This window comes from Ovis canadensis, chromosome 14 (assembly GCF_042477335.2).
Source record: "Ovis canadensis isolate MfBH-ARS-UI-01 breed Bighorn chromosome 14, ARS-UI_OviCan_v2, whole genome shotgun sequence".
NCBI lineage: Eukaryota > Metazoa > Chordata > Mammalia > Artiodactyla > Bovidae > Ovis > Ovis canadensis.
In genome coordinates this window covers 61,820,176-61,836,102 of record NC_091258.1, presented here as the reverse complement: position 1 = coordinate 61,836,102, position 15,927 = coordinate 61,820,176, and the positions used below count along the sequence as shown (strand labels likewise).

Genomic DNA, 15,927 nt, shown 5'->3' with positions numbered 1-15,927 from the left:
TATGTGTTTTACTTATCTATTGTGCTTGCTGTCTGACACCCTGGATAGAATTTCACCTCCATGAGGGCAGACATCTCTGTGCTGTTCACAGCATGGAGAACAGGTCCTGGCACATAATAGGCGCTCAATAAATAACGATTGATTACACAAAAGGAAGAGGCGAACAGAGGGAGGGGGGAAATTTTTAAAGGGAGGAAAACCGCAGGTCTGTGAGCTCCTAAGCTTGTCAGCTGTCCCAGCTGGCAGTTTGGAGTGTTAACACTTGCTCGCTTCCAGGATAACTCGGTGGCAGACTGGGAGACTGCGGCATGGACCACACTGGCTAGCTTCCCTTGGGCTGTTGGAGCCAGGCCCCTGATTGGAACGGAGGGCCGGCCTGGAGGAGAAGGTCGCTGGCGCCACCTGCTGGACGGTGGTGTCATGACAGCTGTGCCCACCCTGCGGACTTTAGTTAAGGGTCTTTTGCTAGGCGTGCAGAAGAGACAGCCCAGAGGGGCCATCACCAGCAGAAGTTCAGAGTCCAGGGAGACACAGCCATAAGCCTCTTTATTCCCGAGGCCCTGTGGACACTCCGCCCAGTTAGTGCTATGCAGGAAGGCAGGGTGGTGCCACCCACAACCTGTCTTGCTTCACTCTGCCTGTACATACAACTGCTCTCCCAACCCAGCAGGCTGGGACCCCCAGCTCTCTGGGAGGTGAGAGCTGCTCCACCTCTCTCGGGGCTGCATCCACCCTACATGGTGCCAAGGACAGCAGAGGAGTCGAGGCCCCCCCCCCACCCCCGCCGACTCCCCTCTAGGGCCTGGCAGCAAGGCCCGGGGTTCCTGATGAGAGCTGTCTCCACTCCTACGGGTACATCGTCCGGCCAAGCAGGGGTCTCACCACCCAGACGTCGTCCACAATCTTCCCATCCTGCAAGGGACCAAAAAAAAAAAGGAGGAGGAAATCAGGGCCGAAAGCCCAGATTCTGGGGCCAAGTGGCCGGGGTTCAAATCCGAGCTCTGTCGCTGATAAGCTGTGTGACTTTGAGCAAGTGGCTAGACCTCTTTGAGCCTCAGTTTTCCTCATCTGGAAAGAGAGGATGATAGAACTAGTACGCACATCATAGATACCGTGAGAATTAAGTGAGGTATTTGGAAAAGGCTTAAAAGGGAGCCTGGCACATGGCAAGGACTGGGTAAATGTAGGCTGTTACTATTAGAGCACAAACCCCAGAGTGAGACAAAACTCACTTTATATGCCAGCAAAGCCACCCTCTGTGGCTTCCAGCACATGGTCCAACTCAGCGGGACTTTCATATTCTATTGGGTTTGGGTTGGCCGGAGAGTTTGTCTGTGGTTTTCATTAAGATGTTTAGAAAAAGCCCAAATGAACTTTTTGGCCAACCCAATACAAAGTGGGGAGAACTGAATAGATAATACACACAAGTGCCTGACCCTGTATGGGCCACGCAATAAATGGTAGCTATTTATCGTAAAAAGAATATGGTCTTTGTGGTCGTATCTCAGCTCCGCAACCTCTGGCTGTGCAACCCTGGGAAAGTTACTTGCCCTCTCTCTGAGCCTCTGTTCTCTTAGCTGTAAAATGGAAAGAAAATGTGCCCCATAGTATTATTGTAGTGATTAAAGGGACTAAATATAAGGCATTGAGCTCAGGGTTTGGTGCACAATAGGTGTTCAATCAATCATAGTTATTAGTGCTATTTTAAAACTACGATGGCAAAAATACAGAAAGGTGGGCCATGATTATATGGGTCCATCTAAGCTTAAGCCACTGTTTCCCCATCTATTTCCCATGAAGTGATGGGACCGGATGCCATGATCTTCGTTTTCTGAATGTAACAGAGGTTGAGATGGCTGGATGGCATCACTGACTTGGTGGACGTGAGTCTGAGTGAACTCCGGGAGTTGGCAATGGACAGGGAGGCCTGGCGTGCTGCGATTCATGGGGTCGCAAAGAGTCGGACACAACTGAGCGACTGAACTGAACTGAACTGAAGCTTAAGCCATGGGGCTTCCTAGACGGCACAAGTGGTAGAGTTTTCACTTGCTAATGCAGAAGGCACAAGAAACTCGGGTTTGATTCCTGGGTCAGGAAGGTTCCCTGAAGTAGGAAATGGCAACCCACTCCAGTATCCTTGCCTGGGAAACCCCATGGGCAGAGGAGCCTGGCGGGCTACAGTCTGTGGGGCTACACACACATCATATTGGTTTCCCTCTGCCTGCCTCCCACCACCTAATTTTTCCTTCCCCTGCTTCATATTGATAAATCCCTTTAGAACTGACCATGTTTTAGAAACCATTCTGAGCACTTTCTATATAATAAGTCATTCAACCCTCATTCAATCCTCTGGGGCAGAAACGATTCACATCCCCATTTTGCAGATGGGAAAACTGTGGCTCAGAGTTGCTTGAGTTTATCCAGCTGGTAAGCAGCAGAGGCAAGATCTGAATGCAGGATCTCCAGCTCTCAAGCCCACTTTTTAAACTGCTTGACTCCAGAACACACCGGGCCTGCTTTTACAGGCAGGTGATCGGGCCGCTGCTCACTGACCTGGTCATCAGACACCTGCTGGATGTGGACATGGGTCCCATTGAGAATATGCAGCCGTGTGTACCCGTACTCTTTCACACGCAGGGCGCTCCAGGGCCGCGGGAAGAGGGTGAAGGGGGTGAGCAGCTCCTCACAGCCCTGCTGAAAAGAGTCATTTAGCCCCAGGGCTGGGGCAGGTGAAGTACCCACCAGGGAGCAGAAAAGACCTGCCAGGTGGGATCCTGCCACCCCCAGGGAAGACAAAGCTGGTTAAGACGTGACCTTGGTAACACACACAACTGGGGGTTTTGACCCAGCCAGGCTTTCTGTGCCCTGAGTCTTGGACTTAGACAACAGTGTGTGGTTGAACAAGACTGTCCACTGAAGCGTTTTCTGTAAAAGCTCTGAGCTGGAAGTCAGCCAAATGCCCATCAGTAAGGGTCAGTTAAATAAATTAGAGCGTAGCCATCACAGAGAGGGGCAGTATAGAAAGATGGCCAAGATGTATTGTTAAGGGGAAAATGCAATTCACAGAATAGAAGAAATCGGTGGCTTTCAACCCTCGCTGCAGAGTAGACCCTCCAAGAAAGCTTTTAAAATCATCATTGCCTGGGAGAGAGGAAGTGTTTATCCTTGCAGTAGAAAACTAGGTGATGTGAGCAGGAAGGATGAGGGAGCTTAAAAAAAGAAAAAAGAAAATCCCCATGTTGCAGCCATCTCTGTAATAACTGCTGGAAGCAAGAACCATCAATGGACGGTCACAGTAGCAGGGAAAGTATGAGGAATAGCAGGATATCTGCATAGTCTCCAAGTAGACACTCCAGGAGACACTTGTTAACTTTAAAAGGGAAAATCATAAGTATGGTGCAAGAGGTGCATAAACTGAGGCTTAAAGAGATACCATGCACTTCCTCATAGGATACACTGAAAAGAACACAGTACTGGAGACTTCCCTGCTGGTCCAGTGGTTAAGAATCTGCCTGGCAACGCAGGGGATGCATGTTCAATCCCTGGTCAGGGAACTAAGACCACCCCCTCCCCCATGCCGCAAAGCAACTGAGCCCACACATCACAACTAAAGACTCAGTATGTAACAAAAGGTACTGTAGGAGGCAATGAAGATCTGACTGTGGCAACTAGGATCTGACGAGGCCAAATAAGTAAATATTAAAACACACACACACACAGACAAAACCAGTATCACTTTTGTGTGTTCTTATAAAAAATGTGTAACTTCAATCTAATCAAACCCACACTGAGAATCTACCAAACAACGTTGCTGTGCTCTTCAAATTTTTCAAAGTCTTGAAGAATGCAGAAAGAAGGGAAAATGTTTCTGATTAAAGGAGGGGAGAGAAACAAGACACAAAAATAGAACGTATGATCTTAAACTAGATCCTGGATCAGAAAAAAAATCCTTAAAGGACATGAATCAGACAATTGGATAAATTTGAATGAGACTGGATGATGGTATATTATCAATTGTTAACTACTTGACTCTATTATATTGTACTGATGTAAGAGAATGTCCTCATTTTTTTAGGAAACACAGATGGAAGGTTAAAGGGGCATCATTTCTGCAACTGAACTCTTCATTGGATCTGCAAATGATAGTCAAACTGTACACACACATACACACACACGCACACACACACATATCAAGAGACAGACAGACAGAAATAGAGATTGAAACAAGAATGGTTAAATGTTCACAGGCCAAGGCCAAGCCCTCAGCTTCTGGTGTTTGTCCTGGGGTTAGGCCAGGGCATCAAAGATTTAAAACCTCCCTAGGTAATTCTAACATGCATCAAGGCTGAGAACTGCTAGGGTATGAAGGATGATCTGAAATGTTTTTTAAAAGTGGGTGATGAGACTTCCCTGGTGGTCCAATGGTTAAGAATTTGCCTCCGATTGGAGGGGATGTGGGTTCGATCCCTGGTCAGGGAACTAAGATCCCACGTACTGTGGGGCAACTAAGCCCACATGAAAGGGGAAGCCTGAAAGTGAAAGTGAAGTCACTCAGTCGTGTCCGACTCTTTGCGACCCCATGGACTGTAGCCTACCAGGCTCCTCGGTCCATGGGATTTTCCAGGCAAGAGTACTGGAGTGGGTTGTCATTTCCTTCTCCAGGGGATCTTCCCCACCCAGGGATCGAACCCAGGTCTCCTGCATTGCAGGCAGACACTTTACCATCTGAGCCACCAGGGGAGTTAGGCACTGCAACTAGGGAAAGCTTTCATGCTGCAATGTTGAGCAACACCGCCCCCCCCCGCCGCCCCACCATGCACTGCAACAAAAATCCAGTGTAGCCAAAAAAAATGAAAAGAGGGTGATGCACTAATATGTCTCTGTTGAGACACTGACTAATTTGCATACACACAAAATATTCTCAAATGCCACCCAAGAGGCGTAACCATTGAGAGCGGGACTCAGTGGTAAAGAACTTGCCTGCCACTGCAGGAGACATAAGAGACATGACTTCAGTCCTTGGGTCTGGAAGATCCCCTGGAGGGGGCATAGCAACCCACTCCAGTATTCTTGCCTGGAGAATCCCTGTGGACAGAGGAGCCTGGCAGGCTACAGTCCATGGGGTCGCAAGGAGTCAGACACGACTACAGTGACTTAGCAAGAGGGACGTGGATGGCTTCATCTCGTGTCCTCTGTACTGTCTGAATTTTTATCACGAGAAGTTCTTCCTTGGATCTCACTAATTTGTTGTTGCTTAGTCACCCAGTCGTGTCCGACTCTTTACAACCCCATGAACTGCAGCACGCCAGGCCTCCCTGTCCCTCACCATCTCCTGAAGTTTGCCCAAGTTCATGTCCATTGCATCGCTGATGCCATCCAGGCATCTCATCCTCTGATGCCCTCTTCACCTTCTGCCCTCAATCTTTCCCAGCATCAGGGACTCTTCCAATGAGTTGGCTGTTGGCATCAGATGACCAAAACATTGGAGCTTCAGCTTCAGCATCAGTCCTTCCAATGAGTATTCAGGGCTGATTTCCCTGAAGATTGACAGGTCTGATCTCCTTGCTGTCCAAGGGACTCCCAAGGGTCTTCTCCAGGACCACAGTTCAGAGGCATCAATTCTTTGGTGCTCCACCTTCTTTATGGTCCACCTCTCACAGCCATATGTGACCACTGGGAAGACCACTAATTTGTAAAATCAGCTTAAAAAATAAGCCCTCACTTCTTGTGGAAGTGATTGACTCCAAGGCTGCTGGTGGTGGGAGTGGAGGGGACACAAGATGGTCCTGGAGCAACTTGTGGAGCCAAAAAGTAAGAAAGAGCCCACTAAATGACAGGGACACTTTGAAAGGATGCGGGACCTGATCTGAAGAGCTCCCAGTGGCCAGAGTGAGAGCTTGTACACAGCAGCATCAGTAGCAGGAGAACTGGATTATAACCCACAGGAGGAAATAATTCCCCATGAGGCCACACTGGTGCAAATCCATAACTAACCAACCAACTAAATGGAGCAGAAGGGACAATCCTTCCTCACAGGAGGTTGCTAATTAATAAATCAGGGAGAAATGAGGGAAATAGACGATTCCCAGCCGAACGCCCCAGTGATCACTGTTGCAGGCAAGACCCACTGATGGATTCAAATATTAGTAAGTGGAGACCTCCCTGGTGGCCCAGTGGCTAAGACTCTGAGTTCCCGATGCAGGGATCCTGAGTTTGATCCCTGGTCGGGGAACTAGATTCACATGCCGCAACCAAGAGCTCAAATGCCACAACTAAAAATTCCAAGAGCTGCAACTGAAAAAAAAAAAAAGAAAAAGAAAAGAAAGAGTCTATGTGCCACGATTAAGACCTGGTGCAGGCGAACAAATTTAAAAAAGAAAACAGTGGGTGAAAGTCAGAGGAGAAACAACTTTCGCAGGGTCTAAAAGCATCTCCCCCAAGATGTTTATCCGCCAAAAAGGGAAACACAGCAAGTTGATGGTGAAAGAACATCCTTACACAGGTGATTCAGAGAAACTCCTCCAGGGATGAGACACTGTGAGGGCCTGGACCCCTCGGTCCTGAGGACACAACCATCACTTGTGATTGTCTGGCCCCAAATGCGTAACCTGCATCTTGGCATGAGAAAGTATCAGACAAACCCAGATCCAGGGGCATTCAGGAAAAAGACCAAAAGCAAACAACTGGCCAGAATGATGGAGGAATCGTCACAGAAGGGAGGAGACTAAGGAGACACATGGAGGAGGAGATGGCAACCCATTCCAGTATCCTTGCCTGGAAAATTCCATTGACAGAGGAGCCCGGTGGGCTACCGTCCACGGGGTCACAAAGAGTTGGCTGCAACTGAGCACAAGGAGACGCAATAACCAAATACAGTGGAGAATGAGCTGGTGCAATGTGAATAGAGGCTGGAGTCCAGTTACAAGGATAATAATAAGCCCTCTGTCCTCGATCCGACCAGCAGACCTGGGCAAGCACCCCCTGCCCCTGCCACTTACTGAACCTGTGACTTCGAAGGAGTATTTTACCCTTAGCTTCTGTTTCTGCATCTGTGCAATGGGCATACTACTAGGTACATCTAACCCTCTAAGAGATGCCAGCTGTATAAAGCAGGAGGCATCCAAGCTGGCACAGGTGCCACCCTCAATAGATCAGAGGTCAAAGGCAACATCCCACCCCCCCCGCCCTGCTCACGGCGGATCCTGTGATGATGTGGACAGGGCCTCGAGGGTGGGTGTAGGGCATCTCTTGGCTGCCATTAAGTACCTGGAGAAGTGACAAGGTGGAGAGGGTGTGTCACACCAGCCAGGCCCCCAGGGATCTGACTGAAGGGTCCACTGACACCACCAGCTCCATGGGTCTCAGCCCTCCCGGGGGGGGTCTCCCTCACCTGGTAGTTGTAAATCGGCCACAGGCGTTCATATGAGTGCTCATGGGCCCACAGCTCCAGGTCGACCCCTGAGACAAAGCAAGAGGGGTTCAGGCCTCCGAATTCAGGAGAGAAAGGAGGCGGGGCCTGGCAAGTCCTGGGGTGGAGGGGGGGGGTCACTCACCATATTTGTAAAAAAGATCCTCCAACCCATAGAATTTGCCACGGAGGCCTTTGCGAACCTAAGCAAGATGAGCAAGGAGGGGAGGCGTGACTCGGGCTCACCCCCGACCTGGATTTCAGGGCTCACCCCCGACCTGGATTTCGGCATCTTGTTCCCAGGGAGGGGGTGCTCACCTTGCTTTCATGCCAGGTACAGTCATCCAGGTCAGCATTGGAGCAGTACATGGGCCGGTGGCCCATGGTGATGATCCACGGCCGGACTGCCCTGTTCTTATTGGCTTTCTGCAGAGATGGGTTCAGAGTGAGGGGCGGGGGGTGGGGGGCGGTGATGGAGGAGGGGTTGGGGGGGCACATCCCAGGGGGACATCCACAGGTTACCTGGAGGTCGCTCTCCAGCCAGTGAAACTGTCTCTCTACCAGGTGGCGGCCATAATGGAGGAAGAAATATACCTCGGTGGAGAAGGAGATGATGTGTGCGGGTCCCAGATCCCAGCTGGAAGGGTCAAAGGGCAGGGGTCAGAGGTGAGGGTCTCCTCTGCATCCCCCATCCTTCAGGGGAGGGAGGCCAGTGTTCCTGCTCTCCCCCAGATTACCTGTACCACAGGCCTTCGGTGTTCCCTGGCATGCTGAAGCGAGCTTTGTAGTTGGAGAAGTTGCTGGATAAAAGGAAGTAAAAGGGTAGGAGGGAGGGTCTGGGTGCCCACCCCAACCCCCGCCCCCCACTTCCCACCGTCAGGCCAAGCCTGGCTCTGAGCCCAGCCCTCATCTCCTCTCCTCTCACATCCATCAACAAGCTGCTGCAGTGTGAGAAACTAAGGTGAGACACTAGGAAGGACTGGTTTTGTTGGCCAGGCCCTCGCCCACCCCAAAGCCCTCGGGCCTCACTAGCGTTCCTCGTGATTCCCAGGGCAGGTCATGTAGGGCAGGCTGGCAGCCACGGGTTCGATGAGTTTCATGAACCTGTCCCCGACACGTGCATTGTCCTGATCCATGTTATAGGCGAAGTCTCCTGGGTGGGGGTGGGGAGGTGGGGGGTGGAGGAGAGGATGAAGACCCAGACCCAGCTCTGCTGTTGCCAGAACTGAGACCTGGTTGATCAAGTCCTGGCTCCCCCTTCCACTCAGGCATCTTCAATCCCTACCTCACATCCAAGTGCATGAGCATGTGGAACCGTCTCCTTAGCCTCTGGTCCCTGACATGCCTGCAGGACCCAGGATCTCACTGGTCTCCTGTGCCCCAGCACCCCAGCCCCATCTCATCCCTTCCCAGAGTAATGACAACATTGAGACGGACATGGTCTGCTCTGGCACTGGTTTTGTACCAGGCAGTGTTCCAGATGCTTTACTTGATCACCCAGATCTTCAAAACACCCTGTGAGGTGGATGTTATTATCATCCCCATTTTAGATGGGGAAACCGAGGTCCAGGGAGGTGGAGAGCTGACTCAAGGTCACAGAGCTGAGCTTAAGGATCCAGAAATCAAACCTCCGGAGTCTGATTCCAGCGTCTACTACAGCTTTGAATCATATCAGCCCGTTTCTATCTCCCATTTGGTTCCTGGCTCCCAGATCACAGCAGAATCAATCATGACAAGCAACACTTATGTAGCACCTACAGCGTGCCAGGCAATGTCGACTTATTTCATCATGGTGCCTGCGTGCTAAGTCGCTTCAGTCGTGTTTGACTCTTTGTGACCCCATGGACTGTAGCTCGCCAGGCTCCTCTGTCCATGGGATTCTCCAGGCGAGAATACTGGAATGGATTGCCATGCCCTCCTCCAGGGGAATCTTCCTGACCCAGGGATCGAACCCGCGGCTCTTACATCTCCTGCATTGGCAGGCAGGCTCTTTACCAGTAGCGCCCCCTGGGAAGTCCGTATCGTCATTACAACAGTCGGACGACTCTAACCTAGTCCCAGCTCTTACAACAGTAATACAGAGGAGAAAACCAATGTACGTAGCTCCAAGTGCCAGATTGATTTTAAGCCGGGAGCCCGGTTAACCGCGACAGATCTGCATTGCCAGTCTCCTCCCCCGTCCCTTTGGAACCACGCTGGCCTCGGCTCCCAGCCCCTCGCAGTCCTGGCGTTACCTCCCACCCCATACCTAGCCGATGCCTCCTCACCCACATGAAGAACAGCGTCGTACATGCCCTGCTGGGTGTCCCGGCGCAGTCGGGGGAGGGCCCTTGGGTTGTCGGCCCCCAGATCCCCAAACACAGCTAGGCGCGGGCTCCAGTGGGGTCCGTTCTTCAAGGCCTGGAAGCGGAAGCGACGGCTCCAGCCCTGAGCACTGCCACAGCGGTAAACTGAGGGGAGAGGAAAAGGTCAGTTTGCCGGGGCTGGGTGGTGGTGGTGGGGGGGGGGGCAGGAGTACCCCAGGGTGTCTCCTTCACCCTCATCCATCTTCAACTGGTGGGGGGACTGAATGGGTCTAAACCAGGCCCCTTCTGACCACCTCACCCCAAGTCTCCAGCCTTCTGTTTTCATCCCAGGGTCTCATACAATAGGCTTGCAGGAAAGCAGAGAGGGTACCAGCCCGCCTGAGCCACCCGCCAGTAGTAGCTGTTAGCCCACATCCCACTCCTCCTCCCATTCGCCCTGGGCCCCGGGGCGCCTCTCACCATACTGGACCCCTGGCAGCAGCCCCTGCAGGGAGACTCGGTGTATGTAGAGCTTCCGCCGGAGAATGCCCCCATCCACAAAGGGGCTGAAGGTGCCCCGAGCCTGGAAGGGCAGGGGCCCAGAAGGCTGCAGCCCATACTGCACTTCAGAGGGCACTGGGACCCATGTGGTCCAGGTTACAGTCATGGAGCCTGGCTCACCTGGAGAGAGAGGCAAAGGAGGTTCGGCAGTGAGGCCTGGGCAGAGGTGGGGAGGGATGTGCAGAGAGTGAGAGGCTGTTGAACATTCAGGAGTTAAGGACACAGGTTCTGGAGCGTCCCAAGTTCAATCCCTGCTTCACCATTTCCAAGCTGTGCTTTCCTTGGGCAAGCCACTGCAGCTCTCTGAGCCTCAGTTTCCTTGTCGGTAAAATGGAATGATAATAGTATCTTCCCTATAGGGTTCTTTGAGGCTTAGATGAATAAATAAGAGGAAAGAACTTGAAACAGTGCCTGGTACAGTCAGGGTTACATGAGTGGATGGATATTATTATAAATGGTGTTACTGTGTGCAGGCTTGTGCCACATACTTTACACATGACACTGTTTAGGGGTTGTAAACTCAGATGTCTGGAGGCCAGTTAGGTCATATATATGGGAACAAGGGCCAGCTGTAAGGAGGAAGGCAGCAGGGAGGGGTGGACTCTGTGGCTGAGCGTAGAGCCTGCCCTGTCTCAGAGCGGAAGCCACTGTTCAGCTCTAGGGATGGCCGCCGTGCAGGAAGCAGGCTTGGTACCAGCCAGTCTGTCAACTTATAGAGCAGATCTTTATACTGCTAAGTGCTGCTGCTGCTAAGTCACTTCAGTCACGTCTGACTGTGAAACCCCATTGACGGCAGCCCACCAGGCTCCTCCGTCCCTGGGATTCACCGGGCAAGAACCCTGGAGTGGGTTGCCATTTCCTTCTCCAATGCATGAAAGTGAAAAGTGAAAGTGAAATCGCTCAGTCGTGCATGACTCTCAGCGACCCCATGGACTGCAACCTACCAGGCTCCTCCTTCCATGGGATTTTCCAGGCAAGAGTACTGGAGTGGGTTGCCATTGCCTTCTCCAAAATCTTTACACAGTGGTTTATGTATCCCAAGAGCACATACAAACTTTTAAGTAATAGCTTCTAATTCTTGAATGTCAGCAACCAGGGACTTCCCTCAAGGTCCAGGGGTTAAAACTCCCGCTTCCAATGCAGGGGGCCTGGGTTCGAGGGTTCAATCCCTGGTGAGGGAACTAAGATTTCTCATGCCACAAGGCATGACCAGAAAAGTCAATTTGCAAACAAACAAACCCCATTAGCAACAAAATCAAGGTTTTAAAAATACCATGTGGTGTGTGTGCACGTGTGCTAAGTCGCTTCAGTCGTGTCTGAATCATTAAGACCCTACGGACTGTAGCCCACGGGGCTCCTCTGCCCATGGGGTTCTCCAGGCAAGAATACTGGAGTGGGTTGCCATGCCCTCCTCCAGGGGATTTTCCTGACCCGGGGATTGAAATGGAGTCTCTCATGTCTCCTGCGATGGCAGGCGGGTTCTTTACCATTAGGGCCACCTGGGAAGCCCACCAGGTGATTCTTTTTCCTGCAACTTGTGTACAAAAGGCACGAGCACAGGTTATTCATGGCAGCACTGCTTGTAACTGCAAAATATCAGAAACCACAGACATGCCCCTACATAGGAGCGTGACCTAAGGAACTATGTAACATCCGAACCAGGGAGCACTTCACAGCTGTTGGAAAGGAAGACGATGAGCTCTAGGAACCAGGACAGAATGACGTCCAGGACACAACGTTAAAAGAAGCAATGTACACAAGAGTGTCTGTAGTCAGCTACTCTTCACGGAAGAGGGTGTAAGAGAATACAAAAGTGTCTGCTCATTTATTTGTACAAGAAAAGTACACCAGAAACTGAACAGCTGGATTTCTTACATGGGCTGGAATGGGGAAGGGGTAGAAAAAAGAGGGGAAGGGAATGGAGTAGTTAGTCGAGATGCAGGGGTAGGATGCTTCTCGAATCTGTCTTTTTGTTAAAACCCTGAGTCCTAGAGCTATAGTCCTGTTTCATCTTTCCTTCACACACCCCAAGAAATGAACAATTAAAGCCTTCCTAGGTTGTAGGGGGGCTAGTGTTCCCTGCCAGTGCAGGAAACATAAGAAGTAAGGGTTCAATCCCTGGGTCAGGAAGATCCCCGTGGAGGAGGGTATGGCAACCCACCCCAGTATTCTTGTCTGAAAACTCCCATGGACAGAGGAGCCTGGCTGGCTACAGTCCATAGGGTTGCAGTGAGTCAGACACAATTGGAGTGACTTAGAACACACGTAGGTTGTAGGGGGAAGTCAATACGGAATAGAAACACTAACAAAGGGCTGTAAGTATATTAAAAAAACAGGGACCTCCCTGGTGGTCCAGTGGTTGAGAATCTGCCTTGCAATGCAGGGAACTCAGGTTTCATCTCTGGTCAGGGGACTAAGACCCCACAGGCCACAGAGCAACCCCTTTATGCTTACTTTAGCACTGAACAAATAAGCAAGTCTATTGTAGATAGAGGGAGCTTGGTTTCTCAATGTTGGAAAAAGAAGTTGCAAATGAGGAAAGAAGGCTAAAGTACACCCTTGTTGGTGGACTGAAATACTGTTGGTATTAGTAAGATCTCATGGTATCTAAAATTAGTACAAAATTTACAGTTTGAAGACCAAATATGGCAGACTCTTAAGCCAGCCTGCCTGGGTTCAAATCCCAGAGTGTGTGACCTGAGGTGAGACTCTTCATTGCTTTGGGCCTAAGTTTATCCTTTTGTAAAATGGAACTAACAATAGTACCTACAGCTTAAGGTCAATAAGAGGTTAAATGAGTTTTCCATCTGAATCACTTCTAAGAGTATATTTGTTATTATTATCATTATTGTGTAGGCCAAACAAAGGACAGCTATGATCTCACTGGGTTTTCACAGCAGCCCTGTGAGATGAGTTTTATTTTTGTTCCCTTTAACAGAGGCTTCCAGGCAAAGTGCCTTGTCCGAGGTTACTTATCCAGCAAATGCCAAAGCCATTTCATTCACGAGGTTTCAGATTCTCAATGCAACTAACCTTTAAGAAACTACCTTAGGACTTCCTGGTGATCCAGGAGTAAAGAATCATCTGCCAGCCAATGCAAGGGATGCAGGTTCGATCCCTGGTCCAGGAAGATTCCACATGCCACGGGGCAACTGACTGAGAGCCACAGCTTCTGAGCCCACGCCTGCCCTACAGCCCATGTTCTGAAATAAGAGAGTAGCCTCCTCGCTGCAACTGGAGAAAAGCCTGAGCAGCAGGGGAGACCCAGCACAGCCAAATAAATAAATAATGAAATAAATGAAACTACCCCAAAAGTGTCAAGGATCCAAAAACAGAAGAAAAGTCTGAGAAACTGTTACAGGCAGGAGAGGACATTAAACAGACCACTGATTTCATAAGTCAATGCCAATTTTCTCACAGTATTGCTTTTCTTTTTTAAAGTGTAGTTACTTTTCATGAAAAATCTCATTTACCTTACTACTGAATAGGTTTACTATTGTTCATTTTTATTGACTGAATCAATATTTTTAAATACCTCCATTTTAGTTTCTGATATGGTGACTATTATGGATATAACTCACATAAGCTAAAGCTCTCTGAGGTTCTCATACTTTTTTCAGCTGTGCCAAAGCGTCCTGAGACAGAAACACGTGAGAACCACTGCCACATGCCAAGTTCCCGTTTGCCACTTCACAGGTTAATATTTCACTTACTCTTCACTGGGAGGTCTCACTAATATTACCCCGCTGTCCAGATGAGGAGGCTGAGGCCAGAGAGGTTAAGTCACTCGCCCAAGGTCACACAGCAGATAAGCAACAAACCTGGGGTTAGAACCCGGAAGTCTGGGTGCAGAGGGTCCAGAGGGTCCAGAGTCCAGGGTTTTATTACCCCCTTGCACCTCCACCCCAAGATCAAGGACCAGGAGGTAGTTTTGTGACAACAGAATGAGCAGTTACACAATGAATAAGGACAACTCCAATCGTCCAAGGAGAATGCTCACTATAGGCTGAGAACCAGAATCATTTCCCACACAGCCACATGCCCTACTGCTTACAATCCCCATTTAACAGTCCTCACTGGGAAATGCCCAGGGAGGGGCCACAGACACTTACCTGAGTAGGACAAGTGCACTTGCTCGGGGGCAGCGCTGGGAGGCTTTGGGGACCCCTGGACTTCCAGGGAGAAGAAGAGGAGCAGACAGCAGCAGGCCCAGCAGGGACGAAAGGAACACATGGTAGAGGGGAGGTGGGGAGCAGGGGAGGCGGAAGGGTCCTGCAGGCATCAGCAGGAGGGGCTGAGAGGATGGGGGAAGGAGGAGGATCCCGGCAGAGAGGGAGCGAGGCAGTGGGGATGGCAGGGAGGGCTTCGCAGGGAGTGCTTATCCAGACGCTGGGGAAAAAACAAAAGCAAGCGTAGTCACTCACGACTGAGAGACAAATACCCTCTGAGCCTCACTGAGTGCTAAGCACTTTGCATAGATGAACTCGTGGGAGCCCGACAACATTCCTGTGTGTGGTGGCCTCTGTGATCATCAGCCCCGTATCACGGGTGAGGAAGTTGAGCAATGGAGTGATTCAGTGGCATGGCTCAAGTGTGAGGGAGCAGAGACTGGAACCCAGGGGTCCTGGCTGCAGAACCCTTGCTCTTATCCACCGTTCACTCCCAGTGCAAGAGGTTTGGGAATGGGATTGGGGGTGGGGCTCTCAGTGTAGGAGGTTGCCTTTGGCAACCCCATCGCCAGCATTCCACCCCCACTCAGAGGCCTCATGGTCCTCTCCTCCATCCTGCAACCTTCCATTTCCATCTTTGTGACCCCAATACCTTCTCCCCAGCCCTTCCCCTCCCGCTTCACTTCGGATCTCCTGCTCCTGGAGGACCTGCCTGCCAGGGCAGAGGCAGGTGGGGACTGTCAATCCGGGAACCGGGAGCTGGGGCTGGGGACTCCCTCCGGTCCCGGCTCACCCTCTGGGACGCCAGCTCCCAGCATGCGCGTCTCGAGCACCAATGCGATGGTGGTATTTATGAGCCATCCCACCGCCCACAGCTGTCCCAGTCCCGGAAGAGCCTGCCTTCTCCAGGTGACGGCCTCCCCAGACAGCTGGGGCCCTGCGTCCCACTGGTCTGGCCGGTCCCAGGCGCCCCACGCCCACACGCCCCCCGCCAAGGGCGGAGCGAAGGAAGGGGGACCCAGGAAGGTTTGGTAAACCACCGCCGCCACCTCCAAGCTGACCACCATGTGAGCGCCCGGACCGGGAAGTCTGTGCTTGTCTCCAGGAGCCTCACCCTGCAGCTGCGGAGCCCCCAGGGCACTGACACTGGTCCCTATCTCTGGCCTTTCAGGATCCCGAGGTACTCAGGTGTGCAGGCACCTTCCTCCGCGACCTGGGTTGGCGTGGGGAGTTTCCCCATCCCTTTCCCTCCTCGCAGGCTTTGTATTCTTGGCAGTTCCTTCCTCCTTCTCTCCAAGCCTAGCTCACGTCCTCCGCAGCTGCCGCCACGCCCCCCACATGCTGAAAACAAAATCGAGGTCCGCCGAATGACAGTGCTGCTCCCGAGCTGTGCGACCTCGGCTGGTTACTCAGCCTCGCTGGGACTCGGTTTCTTCGCCTGTGAAATGAGGGTGATAACAGTTGGAACGCTGTGGGCTATCCTGAGGTTTAAACCAGTTGACAC

At 51.4% G+C, this 15,927-nt stretch overlaps 1 protein-coding gene across 1 annotated transcript; it reads right to left on the bottom strand.

The window, feature by feature from the left end:
• Window positions 1–527: 527 nt before the first annotated feature.
• On the bottom strand, window positions 528–15,737 carry ACP7 (acid phosphatase 7, tartrate resistant (putative)). Its single transcript, XM_069552327.1, has 13 exons — window positions 15,624–15,737; window positions 14,367–14,643; window positions 10,174–10,374; window positions 9,676–9,858; window positions 8,438–8,561; window positions 8,146–8,208; window positions 7,931–8,045; window positions 7,727–7,834; window positions 7,554–7,611; window positions 7,391–7,458; window positions 7,195–7,266; window positions 2,554–2,691; window positions 528–912 (listed from the first exon to the last, which is right to left on the bottom strand). The coding sequence occupies exons 2-13, from the start codon at window positions 14,485–14,487 to the stop codon at window positions 847–849; spliced, it is 1,317 nt and encodes a 438-aa protein (XP_069408428.1). The 5' UTR covers window positions 14,488–14,643; window positions 15,624–15,737; the 3' UTR covers window positions 528–846.
• Window positions 15,738–15,927: the final 190 nt, after the last annotated feature.